This window comes from Pinus tabuliformis, chromosome 8 (genome assembly GCF_031772625.1).
Source record: "Pinus tabuliformis cultivar Carrire ecotype Pingquan chromosome 8, CPIR1, whole genome shotgun sequence".
Taxonomy (NCBI): domain Eukaryota; kingdom Viridiplantae; phylum Streptophyta; class Pinopsida; order Pinales; family Pinaceae; genus Pinus; species Pinus tabuliformis.
This window is the reverse complement of record NC_142294.1, coordinates 1,146,083,915-1,146,104,531: the sequence shown is the minus strand read 5'-3', so window position 1 is coordinate 1,146,104,531 and position 20,617 is coordinate 1,146,083,915. Positions and strand designations below refer to the sequence as shown.

Here is a 20,617-nt window from a genome sequence, read left to right as displayed (position 1 = left end):
TTGCTGGTTAAGTTCATTTTGTTGCATTAGACATTGCTAGAGTTAATTTTCCGGCACGAAATCGCACGTATGGCCGGAATATACATGAGTCCTGAAGTGGACCAAAACTTATTTTTTTGGCAAAAGGAGTTGCGCAGTACACGCTAACATAAAAAAGTATGCGAACCATTTTCTTGGGCCGGCGGTATGGCTAACACGTAAAGAGGAGCTACTGGATCAAAAATAAGTTGTGTGCATTTTATAATTCATATGAAAGAAAACACGTAGAATTTCACAAAATACAGAAAAGATGTTTCCAGATCAAAGACTATTCTGCATTTATAGTTCATAAGAAAGAAACACGTGGAATTTCAGAGAATGCAAAAAAATGGTAGGTCGACCACCCTAGAAAATTGCAGGGAGACCCTAAAATTATAAATTTGTGTGTTCAAATATAATGTTCTATAAAGCTCACTGTTCTGTTGTGTGAGTGAAAGAAGATTATATATTTGTGTGTTCAAATATAATGTTCTATAAAGCTCACTGTTCTGTTGTGTGAGTGAAAGAAGATTAGTATAGAATGGAGTACTCACGTTGCCTAATTAATCCATGGCCATGCCTGATCTTGAGTTTCATCATGTCACCATTGGTGATCAGTCAGAGTTACATTAATGGGGAAATGAACACAGGGGCCGAGAAACCACGTACAGCGTTCTTCCAGTTTGGAGACTCGTTGATAGATGTGGGAAACAACAATTATCTCACCTATTGTCTAGCAAGAGCTGATTTCCCTTGGTATGGCATGGATTACAAGGGAGGGATTGCCACAGGACGATTTACCAATGGACGCACCATCATCGATCTAATCGGTCTGTATACTAACTTTTCTCAGTATTTTTATCTTTTTTACAAGTTTTAGACATTCAATCTTATAATATTTTTGGTATTTATCCGATGTTAAAATATTTCTGAAATCTACAACTTTTATTCCAGTTATAGTTTTATGTTTATTATTGAGTAATCATATTCCAGTCAACTTTATTCCAGTTATAGTTTTATGTTTATTACTGAGTAATCATATTACAGTCAATTTGATTTGTTGCAGCTGAGATTTTTTTGCTAAGTAATCATATTATTGCAAGATTTATGAGAGTCAACTTAATTTGTTGCAGCTGAGAAACTAGGTTTAGATTCTGCACCACCGTATCTTTCTTTATCAAATACGACTGACGTTACAGTCATGCTTCAAGGGGTCAATTATGCTTCCGGAGGCGCAGGCATACTCAACGACACAGGAGTCCTTTTTGTAACTCATATTCCTGCTGTTTCCTTTTCTTTCTAATAACGTTTTGAGAATTTTAAGTGTTCATATTGAGAAACTATGTATTCATATTTAAATACTTTTATTTTGATTAGAGAATTTGGAATACTAGAGTTAGCTTAAACTAATTGACTTTTCTAAAATCTAAAGAAAATGAGTGAGAACAAGCAGACGAGTGAGGTCAAATATTCTTTTCTAAAATCTAAAGAGAATGAGTGAGAACAAGTAGATGAATCAAACAATTGAGGCCACTCTGGCTTTTCAAATTACAAAATATTTCTAAAATCTAGGATCAGTTGAATTTAACTGATCAAGATAATTTACTCTCTTTAAAATCTTTTTAATTATTTAGATTATTGATTTCAAAAATGTTTTAGAATTTGAGATAAATCTTTCTAAAATCTTTTTTCAATTTTACCCATGAATGAGGTTAAGTGAAAATATTAAAGTAGGTTTGTAAAATTTCAAAATATTTCCAAAATTTGGAAGTAAATTGAAGCGATGGAATTTGAGGGGCATGGGGTTAAGTGAAAACATTAAAGTAGGTTTGTCAAATTTCAAAATATTTCCAAAATTTGTAAGTAAATTGAAGCGATGGAATTTGAGGGGCAAATTGCCTATCACAGGGTGACTTGCCTTTCAAATACAGTTTAAAAAATTGCAAAACCATCCACACCTTTTATTGAAATTGTTTAAAACTGGTGGAATAGGTATGAAAACTGTCAAATTTAACTAGTGAATCTGTTTTGAAATTCCAATCCCTGTCAAGTAAAACAATTAAAATAAAATTTCCAAATTTCAAAATATTCCTAAAATTTATAATAAAATAAATTCAAAATTATCATATTCATAATATATATATTTAATAATTATCATATTCCTAATATATATATTGTAATTATCATATTCATAATATATTTTAATTAACATATTCATGATCTGATCTGATTTTTTGGCAGATTGAGAAAATACCTTTTCACCAGCAATTAGACAACTTCCAGGCTACAAAAGAAGCTCTGACGAAGAAAATGGGGGCAGTGGCAGTGGAAAATTTCCTTAATGAGGCCGTTTACTTCGTCGTAATTGGAAGCAACGATTACATCAATAATTATTTATTGCCTGTTAACGTAACAACTTCACAATTGTATACTCCACGTCAATTTAAAGGTCTTCTAATTAGCTCCTTAGGACAACAACTCGAGGTAATTGAAATTCTATTTTTCCCACGGTTACATTTGTGGTTTGACTTTTTTAGGTATATTTTTTTAGTTAAATTAGTTTTAAATTTGGTATTAATTTGATTATAATTTTAAGTAATAAAATTAGTACCATTTATTTTTTTTATGATATTAAATTTATTTATTTATTAAAAATATATTTTAAATAATAAAAAATCACAATTTACTTAAGTATCCAATAATCCAAGATAACTGGTTTTAACCTGGAAACTGAAATATGAGCAGAGATTATACCAATTGGGCGCACGCAAAATTCTGTTCAATGGAATTGCTCCTTTGGGATGCATCCCGGCTCAACGGGTGAAGAATGGAGGATCATGTCTGAACGATGTAAATCGATGGGTCAAAAAGTTCAATATCTCCATCAAGAAGCTCCTGCAGGAACTAAATTCAGGGTTGCCCGGCTTCAAAATCCGTTTTCTCGATTCATACAACAGTGTGATGGAACTTATAAAAAATCCGACTGCATATGGTAAGTAATTAAGCAGATTTATCAGTTTCAATAATGCTGTGAGTTTGCACTTTATTTTTAAAAAATTTGTCATTTTTATTTAGATCGTAGATTTTAGAAATATTTTGGAATTTGATGAAAAGAGATGAAACATAAATTTTGCTATTATTTTTTAGATATTCTAGATAAACAAAATAGAATAGTAAACCTCCTCGCTATCTATAGAATATTTCCAAAATTTACCATTAAAATAAATACAACAAAATGAAACTAAAATACCCCGGCCCTCGCCTCCCCAGCCCTCACTATTTATAAAATATTCCCAAAATCTATTCTTGTCACTATGTTAATGATATATAATGCAGTGAGTACCTGGTTGATCGATGTGCAGGTTTCAGTGTATCGGATACTCCATGCTGCAGCGTGGATACAGCCATCGGACAGTTTTGTTTACCAAACTCCAATGTTTGTGCAAATCGCAACCAATATGTTTTCTGGGATGCCTTCCATCCCACAGATGCTGCCAACGTAGTTCTTGCAGATATGTTTTTATCCCAGCCTGGTTCACTGCCATTCATTTCTCCAACCACAGCTCCAGCTCCTGCTCCTGTTCCTGCTCCTGCCACTGGTGATTCTCAGGACTAGCCACCAAAGTTGTTTTTGAGAAGTTTTCATGCTGGTCAGCCATATCCATATTTACCTTATGCTCATAAATAAAGCAGAATAAAGCACATATTGCTGGATAAATATTGAACATATTGCTGGATAAATATTGAAGGCCGGGTGGATTGATAACAAGGAAATTGCGCAAATTCGGGCGAAAAATACTGGACTGGTAGTCCTGTAATACTAAATATCTGAGTAGCTAAGTTTTGGTCAAAAAGAACTTGTCATGCACCATCCATCCATTATAATGTAATATGAATAGTTTGTTATAATGTAATTATGGATTAATAAATGAAATTTGAAATACAATATTGTGAATTGGAGATTTCTTTTTGTGAATTTTAGAAAGTACATGTTTTTAATTAGTAAACTTATTCAGATATAAAAAAGTTTATTTTAATAATAATATAGTCACATAAATTTAAATTTAATTATATATATATATATATATGAATGAGCATGATCTATATAGAGAACTAAGTTTTTTATAATATTTTTTCAATACAAAATTATATATTTTTAATTTTTTTGAAGTTGGCGAAGTAATATTTCAACTGCATTTTGTAGATACATATGTTTGCGTAAGATTTTTTTCAACTCTTTAAATAAATTGGAAAACCAAATGTACCCTTTTGAAGAGGACTCTTAAACTAAGATAGTGGTATTTAAAAAAAATAAATTGTTGTGTTTTATGTCATTGATTTTTTATTCAACTTCTTCGAAATTGTCCAAACATTATGTTTAAAAGAAATTAGATGAAAAATATCATATGAATTCGAAAGTGTCAAACTCATATGCCATTGGATAGAGGATTATTTCATGAATCCAACATGATCAACTCCACCACTTAAGGACAAATTCTGCCCTAAATCTGTTAGGGTACAAAATTGGGTTGTAGAGAAATACGTAGAAAGGGTGCTAAAACTATGATTTTTAGGACCTTAGGAGCTCGATCGAGTGCTTGAGTTTGAAATTTAAATAGCTCGATCAAGTGTTAAAAGGAACCCTTGATTGAGCCTTGAAGGTGGTTAACCAACAACTTGATCAAGATGTAAGCTCGATCGAGCTTATAGTTTGATCTAGCCATTGAAAAGCTAACTTCCCATCAACTGCTTACCAACTTTTATTAGTGCAATTGATGTTAAAATCTATGGATTAGTGGATTAGCAGCTCGATTGAGCTTCTGCTATCAACCCCCAAAAAAGAAAGGAGTCTAAATTCGAATGCATGAAAATATAACAACAAACATTCATTCATAGAGAAATATCAGAGCGTGAAAATTACACAAGAATTCACAACAAACATGGGAAATTAGAGATTTGGATCTAGAAAAGGAAAGAAATTTCCAATCACAGAGGAAATACAAGAAAAAACTAGAGAAAGGTTGAGAAAAAATGAAAGATATTGAGAGAACAAGAAGATCATGCAATTCAATAATTTCATGTAAATACAGGTAATTCAAGTTATCTCACTTCTTATATTACTTGCTCCATATTATATGCATTAGGAAATATGATTGAAAACAAGAAACAAATGGAGAATGAAATAATACAAATAAGATAAAATAAAGATTGAAAGTAATACCATGTAGTGAAAAAAAGATTCGAACATTAAATGACGATGGCGGAAGAGAGGTTCTAGGGTTCGACAACAAAGGAGACAGAGGTTAACAGGCAACCATGGAAGCGCAGGGAGGAGGGAGCTCCACTCCCTCCTACAGTAATGTGGTTTCAAACAGAGGAAGAGTAGGGAACAGGAACAAGCCTCCACACTCCTTGGAGGACAAGACAAGAATTCCTGAAACCCAGAAGGAGGAAGGCAGCAAAACCCATGCAGAGCAAGGGACCCACGAGGAAGACCGACAGGAGGATAAAGCGGAAGACAGTGGTCAGGGAACAGAAAACAGAACCAAGATGGGGCCCTGCAAACCCAAGACCAACACTAAACCACGGGTTATATTGAATGATCCTGCTCTTCAAGTGCACAGGGATCATATGACGAACTATGCAATCATATGCAAGTTTATGGGAATCTGGCCGACAGAGAAAGCGTTATATACTTGGATAAAATACAACTGGAAACCAAAAGGGGAGTTAACTATACATCTTGGCTCCAAAGGTTTTTTTACAGTGGTGTTCACGAACATGGAGGACAGAGATAGGATTTTTGAAGGAGGACCATACTTCTATGTGGCAGCTAGTCTCTATATGCGCCCATAGACGATGAACTTTGTGCCAGAGTGAGAAACCTTCACATCAGTATCGGTATGGATTAGACTCTACTCCTTACCCTTAGATTATTGGATGCCAGAGTCTTTAAAAGCTATAGGCAATAAATTAGGGCATTTTTTAAAGATTTCAGAAGCAACCCTATGAGGAAAGTATACCTCCTATGCCCGTATATGTGTGGAAATGGACCTTTCTGGAGCTCTTCCAGATGAGGTCATTCTTGAAGTCTATGATGAGGAATGGGTTCAGGCAGTTGACTATGAGCACATCCCTTTCAGATGTGGCAAATGTCATAAGCATGGACACCTATTTAGAGATTGCCCTCTTAACAAAAAGGAGGAATACCAGAACACCAGCAAAGGGAAAGATCATAAGGGTTTTACTAAAGTGGGAGGGAAAGGTAAAGGAGGGAGAAGGAAGACACAAAAGAACCCTAATGATAACAAACCAACCAATCACAATAGCTTTGAGATCTTAGAAGAACAAGAAGAAGATAAGGGAAATCAAATGCAAATGGAGAAACATACGGAAAGAGGAAAAGGAAAAGAGACAAGTATGGAGTTCACACAGGAACAAAATGAACACATAACAGACTCATTGAGTACCATGGAAATAGAAAAAGACCATGAAATGACTCAAAGCGAAAGTGGTACAAAGGACCAAGACTTATAGGAGATCCTAGAAAGGGAGAACCTGGAGTTAGAAAAATTTCTAGAACAAGGAGGAAGCATGGGTATTAACTCCATACCACAGGAGGAAGTTGACAAGGTTCAACAAATATTCCTCAGCAAGTCACACCAAACAACTGTAGGAGTAAAAATAGGACATGACAATCAGAAAAACAAAGGGGTTTCCTCACCAGGATTAACAGGGGGAAAATTAGCGAAAAACCCAGGAAAAAAGAGAGGAAGAAAGAGACAGAAAGAATTGCTACTAGAATGTGGCAAACTCATGATTGACTCAGGAAGGATGAAAGACCTGTCCAGTTACTCCTTCAAAACCCCACCTCAATGAAAATCACAACCTGGAACATTAGAGGACTAGGGAGCAGAAGGAAACAGAGGAATCTAAGCAATAGGATCAGAGAGGAGAAACCTGACATAGTGTTCATACAGGAAACAAAATGCTCTGTGGAGAAGATCAGAGAAAAACACAACAAATGGTTAAATAGATATGAATATCTTGAGGTCAAGGCAAATAAATTGGCTGGTGGCATTCTCACTCTATGGGATCCTCAAAAATTTGGTATACAAGATGTGGAGGCGTCCAGACATCACCTTTCTTTGATCATCCAACCTGTGGGTGACAGGCAGTGTTATATGATCACCAATGTCTACGGTCCCCAACCAACGGAGGACAAAATTTGGCTCCTTACTACACTGGAGGATATGAAGAAGAGATACCCAACTTTACCATGGATTCTAGGGGGAGATTTTAACATGATCAAATCCCTCACGGACAAAAAAGGGGGAGCTAGAACACTGGGTCGAGAGTCAGTTTCCTTCCAAAATTTCCTCACCAATATGAAACTGGTGGATATGGACACTAGCAATGGAATTTTCACTTGGAATAACAAAAGGGGGGGCTCTAACCAAGTAGCCTCAAAGTTAGACAGATTCATTATTTCAGAGGAACTTCTACTCATGGGAAGAAGTCTAGTAGCGTTCATCCTACCTTTTGGTGGTTCTGACCATTGGCCCATCCAATTGGAAGCTTCTCTAATTGGAAAACCTAGGAATAACCCCTTCAGGTTTGAGAATGTATGGCTCACACACTCTGATTTCCTCAAAAACATTGAAAGATGGTGGAAAGAAGAGATACCCTTTCAAGGCACAAAGATGTTCCTTCTTCATTGCAGGCTCAAGCACATTAAAGGCAGACTCAAAGACTGGAATAAAAATGAATTTGGTAACATCTTCAAAGCTAAAGGAGAAGTGGAATAGAAACTAAAGGAAATAAACCAAATTCTTATCACAGAAGGCCACACAGAGGAAAGGAAAGAGCTTGCAGATTCACTTCAGCAGGAATGGGAGAATAGATGTCTACAAGAGGAAATACTCTGGAGACAGAAATCCAGGGTCCAATGGATCAAGGAAGGAGAGAGGAACACCAAATTCTTTCACAGATCCACTATAGATCACAGAAACAACAATAGAATTGTGAAACTCACTGACCATCATGGAGTTGAAAGAAACACGCATGAGGAGATGGAAGAGGTTCTAGTCCAGCACTTCCAGAAAATTGCTGAGGAGACCACTGTAGACAGATCTCAGTATACGAAAAGATTTACACAGTACATTCCTAAATTGGTCTCCAGAGAAGACAATTACAATCTCAACAGACTAGTAACAGAGGAAGAGCTTGAGGAAGTCATCACAGAGATGCACAATGGGAAAGCTCCAAGCCCTGATGGCTTCAATGTGGACTTTTTCAAAACTTGCTGGAGGATTGTAAAGCATGATATTCTGGAGGTGGTGGAAGACTCGCGCAGTTCTAAAATAGTTTTGAGGGTGCTTAATGAATCTTTCATAGCCTTAATCCCCAAACAGGAAAATGCCACCTCTCCGGATAGATTCAGACCTATAGCCTTATGCAATGTGGTGTACAAAATAATATCCAAGGTAATTGCCAACCGACTCAAACCACTCCTCCCTACCCTGGTGTCAGAGGAGCAAACAGGTTATGTGGAAGGAAGACAGATTCTTGATAACATAATTCAAGCTCATGAAGTGGTTCATTCACTCATTACCAACAAGCAGGCAAGAATGATAATTCAGCTGGACATAGTGAAAGCCTTTGACAAACTCAGCTGGACTTACATAAGAGTAATTCTTAAATCTTATGGCTTTGACTACAACTGGATTAGATGGGTCATGGCTCTAGTTACTACTGCTAGCTGTTCTATTCTTCTCAATGGCTCTCCCTCTAGAACCTTCAAGCCTACAAGAGGTCTCAGGCAAGGTGATCCTCTTTCCCCATTCCTTTTCATTCTCATGATGGAAGGGTTGGGTAGAGAAATAAGAGCTGCTAAGGGGGAAGGCAGAATTCAAGGTCTGAGACTCACTCGAGGGGGAGACACGGTGACACACCAACAATTTGTGGATGATACTATGCTTCAAGGCACTCCCACAGTCAAGGAAGCCAAATATTTTAAGCAAATTCTGTATGAATTTGCAATGGCAGCGGGCTAAATCAAAGATCTTCTTTTTCAATACTGACATTTCGATTCAAAGAAATCTTTCCAGAATTTTGGGCTTTCAAAGAGATTCATTGCCCTCAAAGTATCTGGGAGTTCCCCTTACTGACAAACCGTTACATAAGGACATTTGGGAGCCTGTTCTAAATAATTTGAAAGACAAAGTCAGTAAATGGACAAACAGAGCCCTAAATCTAGCTGGGAGACTAACCCTCGCTGAGGCTATCCTCCAAACCATCCCTATCTATATGCTATTAGCCATTCCGGCACCAATTGGAGTCAATATTCAAATAAGAAACATTCAAAGAGACTTTCTCTGGGGGAAGGGTGATGAAAAGAAGAAATGGGCTTTGGTGGCTTGGGAAAATATTTGCATGCCTAAATCCCATGGTGGCCTGGGTCTCCATGACCTTGGAATTCTGAACAGAGTTCTAGGAGCTAAAGTCTGGTGGAGATGGCTAAAGGAAATACGAGACCCCTGGGAAAAACTCTGGAAACAAAAGTATGCAATGAATTGGCTGGATATGAACCTCATAAGAATGATAAGGCAAGTAAAAGGTTCACAAGTTTGGAACAGAGCCTGGGCGAACAGGGCCTTAGTTCAAGAACACAGTTTCTGGGAGATCAGAAACGGAAATTTGGCCTGGTTCTAGGAGGACAATTGGCAATAGGAGGGCAATCTCAGTAGAGAGGAATTAGCAAGTATCCAAATGGATACCATCAATAAAGGCTTAAGAAGGGTAAGTGACTATTGGGATCAGTCAAGGAGCAATGAAAAATGGAGAATATGGAAGCTTCCAGTCTACAATGAGATGAACATGCTGAATACTCAAGCTAAGGTCCTCCAAGGTATTCTGGAAAAGAGGCAAATCTTAACCTCAACCTCGGATGATCAATTATGATGGGGGAGGAATAAGGCGGGTCTCTTCACCCTTAAAGAGGCCAAAAGAATCGCTACAGGGCTTAACTCTCCAAGCAATGACAAGACATGGAAAGAACTCTAGGATAACCCTCACTGGATTAAGGTCAAACTGTTTAAATGGTTGGTTCAACAAGGCAAAATTTTTACATGGGATAATCTAAGAAAGAGAGGCTTTGTTGGCCCCTCAAGATGTCACCTCTGTGGACAATAGGAAGAAACCACTAATCATCTCCTAAATAGTTTCTCCTTCACTGCCACACTATGGAACTGGGTTGGAGATGTCTTCGAGCAGACAGACAGGCATGAAAATGACATCATTTCTACGCTGAAAATTTGGAGGAAATTTTTTTCGGATAATGAAACAATAAACTCAGCCTGGGCTTTGATCCCAAGGTTTTTGATCTGGAATTTATGGAAGGAGCACAACAACAGGATTTTCAAAGATAAATTAGGCCCGGTGAGCAGCATCATAAAGCTAATCCTCAAGCAACTCAAGGAGACTGTCCACATCCTGGGGAGAGTCTCCTCAGAGAATCCTAGAGGAAGCAGAGAGGCTAGCATCCTGGAAAAACTAGAGCTTCAGGTACATCTCCCTCAGAGTCCTTTGCAGATCACCAAGCATAACGCAGAAGGAAAGGCTTTCTGGCAACCCCCTTCACAAGGTTTTTTAAAATTTAACATAGATGGAGCCTCAAAAGGAAATCCTGGAGATGCAGGGTATGGAGGGGTCATGAGAGATGAGGAGGGCAACATACAGGTAATTTTCCACAGTTATCTGGGGAAGGCAACCAACAACATGGCTGAGCTCATGGCGATGGAGCTATGCTTGGAAATACTGTGTAAGCACAACACACATAATGTCATCATAGAGGCTGACTCAGAGTTAGTCATTAATTCGGTCAAGAGGCTAAGCGCAGGAGCAGCGCCAGAGAAAATTTCAGGTCACTGGTGGCTTCTGCAAGTCTACCAAAGAATCCAATCACACCTAAGAATTCTAAGAACTCTCAGGTTTGTGCATGTTCGTAGGGAAGCCAACAAAGTGGCAGACTGGCTAGCCAATGAGGGGGTTAGAAGCAAGCTTACTGATAGGTGTTGTTGGTGGGAGGAGGTTTCAGATGATAGAGTGCGAGATGAATGCTCATCTCGGGCCCTCATAGACAGAAAACACTATCAGAACAGAAAGAGAGATAGCATTTCACTTTATGCAAATGAGGAATAAGTTCACTTTAGGCAGAGTCTCAGCAGAGGTGCACTTTAGGATTGCTCTGGATTTCAACAAAGTCTACATTAGCCTAGGTGCTACTGGAATTTTGGATGGAGGAAGTCATAGGGTCAGAGGCTATCTACACAAAAGGAAAATATCCGAGGAAATGGGTTACCGAGAAGAGCGACAATGGATGCCAACACAAGTCCTGGTGTTTTTCGTGCAAAAGATGACCCTTCAGGGCACGTCTTCCTCAGGCAGTGCATTGGGAACTAGGAGAGTTGAATACCAGAGTCAAAAATTGCCCGGGATATACCACCTGCATCGGGCGCCCTTTGACCAGGAAGTTGTTTTCCCGGATGGCATGCGATGCCACTCAGCTATTGACGCGTGGCGGGGGAAGAAGAATGAATACCGCCCTCATCGCACGGTATTCCTCGAGCTTATGAGATGCGTGATATTGATTTGGGCCGTAGGATCAGGAGGGGGTAGATCAACGGCCACAGATGGTCGTGCAGGTTTGTGGGACCGAAAGGTCAAAACCTCTTACGGTTTACCACCTTTATCGGGCACCCTCAAACCCAAAGATGGTTTTCAGGAAAAGCTAGCAATGCCACTCAGAGAGCAACATGTGGCGGGATTGAGGAAGGAATACCGTCCTCATTGCATGGTATTCATCCTGCTTCTAAAGTTGTATGATATGATTACTAGATGTCGGATTAGAATGGGAAGATCGACGACCATAATTGGTTGAGCAGTTTAAGGGGTTTTTCGCGGGCCACTACTCCACATGATTTGTTTGTGGACCGTATGATTAAAGGGGATAGATCATCAGAGGCTAACTTGTGAGTGGACTTTATGGTTCTTTTAAAAAAAGTAGGTTTTAGGGCACATTGTTTAATTCTCCCTCTTCTTGGATGGGGTTTGCGCTTTTGAGTGCTTGTTGTAACCTATGTAAATTATTTTCTTTCTTAAGTTAATAGAAGGACCGTCTCTTACTTTAGCAAAAAAAAGAAAGAAAGTAATACCATGTAGTTAAAAATTGAGATGTAACAATAACTAAAGAAAGCCACTTGAAACCCTGCAAATTATTGAAAACCACTTGAAACATGGTTTGCTGGAATTTTCTCGAACCACTTGAATTCATGCAAATTATGAACCACCTTTGAATTGTAATGGTTTAGGATAACCCAAAAAAGCTAAGGACGTGATTTAACCAAAGAAAACCATTGTACCATAATTTCCATATATTATTTACATGAATTACAATTCATGGCAATTTATCTACAAGAGGGATTAACAAAAATGGTTGTCACATAGATACATTCCAAAACCTATAAACATTAGTTTGATTGATGCTTGATATCCTTGTAGGAGTTAAAAGAGAGAAAATGTGTCATAGTCTAGAAGGAGCAAGAGTATCCTTCCTTCCAATATGCACGTTGAGAAGACATTCTTTATTAAAGATATATAACAACATTAAATTTTGGTGACATCCATCATCATATATAACATTTAATTATTTCTTGAATCCTAAATGATAATCCCTACTTTTGAAAACCTCACAAGTTTCTTCTTTCAATTCTCACATGAAGGTTATGATAATTTTTAAAGAGAACAATTTTTTTAAAGACATACGAGTGTAGTGTATATTTGTGCTTGCAGAAAAAGGAGTGTATTATTGCATATCAATATAATTATCCATGAAGTTCTCATGTGATTAAGCAGTATTAAATTCTTAAATAATAAATGCAAAAGAAATAAATTAGCATGCAAGTGTTTATTATATGCTAAAAATGTTTACAATGTTATTATTCTTAGGTTGTGGCAATCTAATGTCGATTGAATTTATCTAGCTGTTTCTCAACATGTAATCGTAAAATATGTTGGAAAGTATGATTCAAAATTAAAAAGAGGAACTTTATTTTAAACTTTGTCAAGATTTGATGAAAATAATTGAAAACATAAAAGACATTAGATATCCATGTATACACGCGCATAAAAAAAAGTTCATTGTAGAAACATATAATTTTAAAAATCTTATTACCCCTCGTGCCCTACTTAATTGTTGTGCTAAAATTTCCATGTACATTCTTCCAAAAAAAAAAAAAAAAACCTGGGTCAAATTGCGAGCTATTTTTTTGGCTAAAGGAGTTGCGCAGTACACGCTAACATAAAAAATTATGCGAACCATTTTCTTTGGCTGGCGGTATGGCTAACACGTAAAGAGGAGCTACTGGATCAAGAAAAGATGTTTCCAGATCAAAGACTATTCTGCATTTATAGTTCATAAGAAAGAAACACGTGGAATTTCAGAGAATGCAAAAACATGGTAGGTCGACCACCCTAGAAAATTGCAGGGAGACCCTAAAATTATAAATTTGTGTGTTCAAATATAATGTTCTATAAAGCTCACTGTTCTGTTGTGTGTGAGTGAAAGAGGATTAGTATAGAATGGAGTACTCACGTTGCCTAGTTAATCCATGGCCGTGCCTGATCTTGAGTTTCATCATGTCACCATTGGTGATCAGTCAGAGTTACATTAATGGGGAAATGGACACAGGGGCCGAGAAACCACGTACAGCGTTCTTCCAGTTTGGAGACTCGTTGATAGATGTGGGAAACAACAATTATCTCACCTATTGTCTAGCAAGATCTGATTTCCCTTGGTATGGCATGGATTACAAGGGAGGGATGGCTACAGGAAGATTTACTAATGGACGCACCATCATCGATATAATTGGTCTGTATAATAACTTTTCTCAGTATTTTCATCTTTTTTATAAGTTTTAGACATTCAATCTTATAATATTTTTGGTATTTATCCGATGTTAAAATATTTGTGAAATCTACAACTTTTATTCCAGTTATAGTTTTATGTTTATTACTGAGTAATCATATTACAGTCAATTTAATTTGTTGCAGCTGAGATTTTTTTGCTAAGTAATCATATTATTGCAAGATTTATGACAGTCAACTTAATTTGTTGCAGCTGAGAAATTAGGTTTAGATTCTGCACCACCGTATCTTTCTTTATCAAATACGACCGATGATACAGTCATGCTTCAAGGGGTCAATTATGCTTCGGGAGGCGCAGGCATACTCAACGATACAGGAGTCCTTTTTGTAACTCAGATTCCTGCTTTTTCCTTTTCTTTTTAATGATGTTTCCAGAATTTGAAGGGTTAATATTTAGAAATTTTACATGTATTATATTTAATTTTTTTTTTTAATTATAAATTTTGGAAATATTTTGGAATATAAGAATAGGTGAAAACAATTAATTTTTTCCTAAAATTTAAAAAATGAGTAAGAACAAATCGTTGAGTGAGCTCAAATCAAGCAATTAATCTTATTCCTGTTTTTCAAGTTGCAAAATATATTTAATATTTAATATCTAGGATCGGTTAAATTCAGCTGAATATATTCTAATTGTCTTGATTTAATATCTAGGATCAGTTAAATTCAGCTGAATATATTCTAATTGTCTTGATTAGTGACTTAGGAATACTTTGAAATTTTTGAACCAGATCAAAATAATTTACTTTTCTTAAAATCTTTCTAATTATCTAAATTATTGATTTTTGAAATATTTTGGAATCTGAGAGCTAGTTCAAAACAATCTATATTTCTGAGAGCTAGTTCAAAACAATCTATATATATATTTCTAATTATGAGCCAGGTCAAGTTAAACTATTAAAGTGGGTTTGTCAAATTTCAAAATATTTCCAAAATCTGTAAGTCAAGTGCATGGATGGAATTTGAGAGGCAAATTGCTTGTCACAGGGTGATTTGAGTGTCAAATACAGTTAAATTTTTTGCAAAACTATCAATATCTTTTGTGGAAACAATTAGCGGAGTAAATGTAAAAATGGTCAAATTTGACTAGTGAGTCTATTTTGAAATTCCAACCCTGATCAAGTAAAACAATTAATGTGAACTTCTCACATTCCAAAATATTCCTAAAATTTATAATCAAATAAATTCAAATTCAAGTTAATATATTATAATTATAATTATCAACTACATAATATATTTTAATTATTATATTAATAATATATTCTAATTATTATATTCATGTGATCTGATATTTTTTTGCAGATTGAGAAAATACCTTTTCACCAGCAATTAGACAACTTCCAGGCTACAAAAGAAGCTCTGACGAAGAAAATGGGGCCAGTGGCAGTGGAAAATTTCCTTAATGAGGCCATTTACTTCGTCGTAATAGGAAGCAACGATTACATCAATAATTATTTATTGCCTGTTAACGTAACAACTTCACAATTGCAGACTCCACTTCAATTTAAAAGTCTTCTAATTAGCTCGTTACGACAACAATTCGAGGTAATTGAAATTCTATTTTTTTCCACGGTTACATTTGTGGTTTGAGTTTTTTAGGTATATTTTTTTACCTAAATTAGTTTTAAATCTGATATTAATTTGAATTAGTTTTAAATCTGGTATTAATTTGAATTATAATTTTAAGCAGTAAAATTAACACAATTTAAGTATTTTAATTTTTTTTTATCATATTAAATTTATTTATTTATTAAAAATACATTTTAAATAACAAAAAAATCACAATTCACTTAATCATCCAATAATCCAAGATTTGAATCCAATAATCCAAGATAACTGGTTTTAACCTGGAAATTGAAATATGAGCAGAGAATATACCAATTGGGCGCACGCAAAATTCTGTTCAATGGAGTTGCTCCTTTGGGATGCATCCCGGCTCAACGGGTGAAGAATGGAGGATCATGTTTGAACGATGTAAATCGATGGGTCAAAAAGTTCAATATCTCCCTCAAGAAGCTCCTGCAGGAACTAAATTCAGGGTTGCCTCGCTTCAAAATCCGTTTTCTCGATTCATACAACAGTGTGATGGAACTTATCAAAAATCCGACTGCATATGGTAAGTAATTAAGCAGCTTTATCAGTTTCAATAATTCTATGAGTTGCACTTTATTTTTAAAGAATTTGTCGATTTTTATTTAGATAATAGATTTTATAAATATTTTAGAATTTGATGGAAAAAGACCAAATATAAATTTTGCTATTATTTTTTAGATATTTTAGATAAATAAAGATAGCAAAATAGAATAGTGAACCTCTTACCATTAAAATAAATACAACAAAATGAAACTAAAATACCCCGGCCCTGGCCTCCCCAGCCCTCACTATTTATAAAATATTCCCAAAATCTATTCTTGTCACTATGTTAATGATATATAATGTAGTGAGTACCTGGTTGATCGATGTGCAGGTTTCAGTGTATCGGATACTCCATGCTGCAGCGTGGATACAGCCTTCGGACAGTTTTGTTTACCAAACTCCAATGTTTGTGCAAATCGCAGCCAATATGTTTTCTGGGATGCCTTCCATCCCACAGATGCTGCCAACGTAGTTCTAGCAGATATGTTTTTTTCCCAGCCTGGTTCATTGCCATTCATTTCTCCAACCACAGCTCCAGCTCCAGCTCCAGCTGCTGCTCCTGCTCCTGCCACTGGCGATTCTCAGGACTAGCCACCAAGTTGTTTTTGAGAAGTTTTCATTCTGGTCAGCCATATCCATATTTACCTTATGCTCATAAATAAAGCAGAATAAAGCACATATTGGTGGATAAATATTGAAGGCCGGGTGGATTGATAACAAGGAAATTGTGCAACTTCGGGTGAAGAATACTGGACTGGTAGTCCTGTAACACTAAATATCTGAGTAGCTAAGTTTTGGTCAAAAAGAACTTATCATGCACCATCCATCCATTATAATGTAATATGAATAGTTTGTTATAATGTAATTATGGATTAATAAATGAAATTTGAAATACAATATTGTCAATTGGAGATTTCTTTTTGTGAATTTTAGAAAGTACATGTTTTTAATTAGTAAACTTAGTCAGATATAAATAAGTTTATTTTAATAATAATATAGTCACATAAATTTAAATTTAATTAATTATATCTATCTATATATATAAACTAATTATAATTTTATATAAAAACATATTTAAATTATAAAATGCACTTTACTCTTTTTAAACAGAACCATTATATATATAAAAACAAATAAGTCATATTTATTTCATTAGTCTTTGGTGAAACAAAGTCGGGATATTTTTGAAATTTAGATTATTTCGCAAATTACTTGCCTATAAGCTTAGGCCGTAAAGGGATGGTCCTCCATATCAAATTTATCTTTTCTATTGACTTTTGTGTGTTTGGCCTTATTAGAGTAATCGAGCTATTATCAAACTTTAGTATTTTCTAACCTAATTCACTTTTAAATAGCGAATAACTTATGATTCATTGCATTATTATATATGAGCATAAAACAATTTCCAGCATTTTAAAATTATTAATCCATTTAAACTCTACTTTAATTTCATGTTTATAAGTATTTTATTATTAATCCATTTAAACTTTACTTTAATTTCATGTTTATAAGTATTGCGAAGAATCAAATTATTGAAAAGTATTTAAATGTAAAAAATAAAAGAAAAGATTGAAAAAAATATTGTATTTCTAGAAATATGATTTTTATGGATAAATTTAAAGATAAAATGGATTTTTAAAAATGATCTCAAATCACTAACTAGTATAGTTGACCCCCTAAAAAAGAAATGAATTACTAACTAGTATAGTTGACCCCTTAAAAAAGAAATGAAGAAACAAATGAATTTTCAAGAAAAGCATGATAAAATAGAGCATTAATTTGTGTTGACATCAATTTTGCTCTAAACTCATCTCATTGATAATTATATATTTAAAATATCTCATTTCCTCTTGCAATCCTTACAAAATTGGTCCTGGCCTTCATTGCTATAAGGTCCCACGTTTCCCACACTCTAGGTATGGATAGCACTTAAGAAAACATTTCCCTATGTCTTCCTTTTAGTGAAACTCATGGGGAAACATATACATGGGAAACATTTCTCTAGTGTGGTGAATGCATTTCCCCAAAAGGGATGTTTGGGTCTTCTACCTAGAAGGGCAACACCATCTAGATTTTTTTTATCAACAATCCATGAAGATAAAACACAGATGAGGGGTACAGTTTTGAGGATTTAGTGCCCTTGGTAATTAATGGTAATATTAATTTCTCAATCTAAAAGAGTCATTCTCTTTTATCTCATTTTTTATTATTATCTTTTATCTTATCTTGTTAATATTCTCCTTTCTCTTAACTTTTCTATCCTTTTACTTAAGATTTTAACATTACCATTAATTGTTTTAGGATGTTTGAGAGTGGTTCCAACCTCATCCAACTTCATATGGAGAAAGTATAGTTTCATATCCTATTCATAATTTAACAAAGCACTGAATGCATGAAGTTGGGTTACACTTTTGGACCAAATGTGGCGATGAAATTTCAAAATTTTCCTCTTTATCGAATTGAAGCCCTCAAAATTCATATAAGCATTGTGAATTTTGATTCGGAGTAAAAAAACAAGAGAATTATGTTGTTGGCCTAATGATATTTTTTGCAAAAAAATTTGGTGTCGTAAAATCTCTCACTTTTCATTAAATGTAATACTTCTCCTTGCAAATTTTCGCACATCTTAAGAGGTATTCGTGTGTTCGCGTAGCATAAATTAGTCTAAAATCTCTCTCTCTCTCTCTCTCTCTCTCTCTCTATATATATATATATATATATATATATATATATATATATACACACGTACATGGAGAGAACTAAGTTTTTCATATTAATCTTTTTTATACAAAATTATATATTTTTTAAATTTTCGAAGTTGGCGAAGTAATATTTCTATTGCATTTTGTAGACACATATGTTCGTGTAAGATTTTTTTTCAACTCTTTAAATAAATTGGAAAACCAAGTATACCATTTTGAAGTGGTATTTAATTTTTTTTTGTTGTTGTGTATATTTTATGTTATTGATTTTTTATTCAACCCGTTTGAAACTGTCTAAAATAATTTCAAGCATTATGTTTAAAAGAAATTAGATGAAGAATATCATATGGATTCGAAAGTGTTAAACTCATATGCCATTGGATAGAGGATTATTTCATGAATCCAACATGATCAACTCCACCACTTAAGGACAAATTCTTCCCTAAATTTGTTAGGGTGAAAAATTGGGTTGTAGACAAATCTGCAGAAGGGGTGCTAAAACTGTGATTTTTAGGACCTCAGGAGCTCGATCGAGTGCTTGAGTTTGAAATTTAAAAAGCTCGATCAAGTGTTAAAGAAACCCTGGATCGAGCTATGAAGGTGATTAACCAACGACTCGATCAAGATATAAGCTTGATCGAGCTTATAGTTCTATCAAGCCATTGAAAAGCCTACTGCCCACCAACTGCTTACCAACTTTTGTTAATGCCATTGATGTTAAATGCTATGGATTAGCAGCTCGATCAAGCATCTTTTGTCAACCCAAAAAAAATAAAGGAGTCTAAATTTGAATGCATAAAAAAATAACAACAAACTTTCATTCATACTAAAATATAAGAGTGTGAAAATTACACAAGAACTCACGAAAAACATGGGAAATTAGAGGTTTGGATCTAGTAAAGGAAAGAAATTTCCAAACATAGAGGAAATGCCAGAAAAAGCTAGAGAAAGGATGAGAAAAAAATGACAAATATTGAGAGAACAAGAAGATCATGCAATTCAATAATTTCATGTAAATACACGTAATTCAAGTTATCTCAATTCTCATATTACTTGCTCCATGTTATATGCATTAGGAAATATGATTGAAAACAATAAACAAATGGATAATGAAACAATAAAAATAAGATAAAATAAACATTGAAAGTAATACCATGTAGTTAAAAATTGAGATGTAACAACAACTAAATAAAACCACTTGAAACTATGGTTTGTTGGAATTTTCTCGAACCACTTGAATTCATGCAAATTATGATCCACCTTCAAATTGTAATGGTTTAGGATAACCCAAAAAAGATAAGGATGTGATTTGTCCAAAGAAAACCATTATGCCATAATTTCCATATATTATTTACATGAATTACAATTCATGGCAATTTATTTACAAGAGGGATTAACAAAAATGGTTGTCACATAGATGCATTCTAAAACCTATAAACATTAGTTTGATTGATGCTTGATATCCTTGTAGAAGTTAAAAGAGACAAAATGTGTAATAGTCTAGAAGGAGCAAGAGTATCCCTGCATGTTGAGAAGACATTATTTATTAAAAATATATAACAACATTAAATTTTCGTGACATCCATCATCATATATAACATTTAATTGTTTCTTGAATCCTAAATGATGATCCCTACTTTTGAAAACCTTACAAGTTTCTTCTTTCAATTCTCACATGAAGGTTATGATAATTTTTAAAGAGAACAAGTTTTTTAAAGACATACAAAGTGTAGTGTATATTCATGCTTGCACAAAAAGGAGTGTATTATTGCATA

General features: G+C 34.8%; 2 protein-coding genes across 2 annotated transcripts; both read left to right on the top strand.

Moving 5' to 3' along the window:
- Window positions 1–459: 459 nt before the first annotated feature.
- Window positions 460–3,924, top strand: LOC149239401 (GDSL esterase/lipase At5g37690-like). The gene is made up of 5 exons (XM_089373398.1): window positions 460–848; window positions 1,152–1,285; window positions 2,260–2,502; window positions 2,764–3,010; window positions 3,381–3,924. Exons 1-5 carry the CDS (start codon window positions 560–562, stop codon window positions 3,632–3,634), a joined length of 1,167 nt encoding a protein of 388 aa, XP_089229524.1. The 5' UTR covers window positions 460–559; the 3' UTR covers window positions 3,635–3,924.
- A 9,690-nt stretch (window positions 3,925–13,614) lies between these two features.
- LOC149239400 (GDSL esterase/lipase At5g37690-like) lies at window positions 13,615–17,037 on the top strand. Its single transcript, XM_089373397.1, has 5 exons — window positions 13,615–13,948; window positions 14,198–14,331; window positions 15,307–15,549; window positions 15,874–16,120; window positions 16,472–17,037. The coding sequence occupies exons 1-5, from the start codon at window positions 13,660–13,662 to the stop codon at window positions 16,729–16,731; spliced, it is 1,173 nt and encodes a 390-aa protein (XP_089229523.1). The 5' UTR covers window positions 13,615–13,659; the 3' UTR covers window positions 16,732–17,037.
- Window positions 17,038–20,617: the final 3,580 nt, after the last annotated feature.

Excerpts from the sequence above, each read along its gene's own strand:
- LOC149239401 (XM_089373398.1), top strand. The coding sequence starts at position 560 with ATGGAGTACTCACGTTGCCTAATTAATCCATGGCCATGCCTGATCTTG. Across the intron at positions 2,503-2,763 it reads CCTTAGGACAACAACTCGAG|AGATTATACCAATTGGGCGC; the intron begins GTAATTGAAATT and ends AAATATGAGCAG. Across the intron at positions 3,011-3,380 it reads AAAAAATCCGACTGCATATG|GTTTCAGTGTATCGGATACT; the intron begins GTAAGTAATTAA and ends ATCGATGTGCAG.
- LOC149239400 (XM_089373397.1), top strand. The coding sequence starts at position 13,660 with ATGGAGTACTCACGTTGCCTAGTTAATCCATGGCCGTGCCTGATCTTG. Across the intron at positions 13,949-14,197 it reads CACCATCATCGATATAATTG|CTGAGAAATTAGGTTTAGAT; the intron begins GTCTGTATAATA and ends AATTTGTTGCAG. Across the intron at positions 16,121-16,471 it reads CAAAAATCCGACTGCATATG|GTTTCAGTGTATCGGATACT; the intron begins GTAAGTAATTAA and ends ATCGATGTGCAG.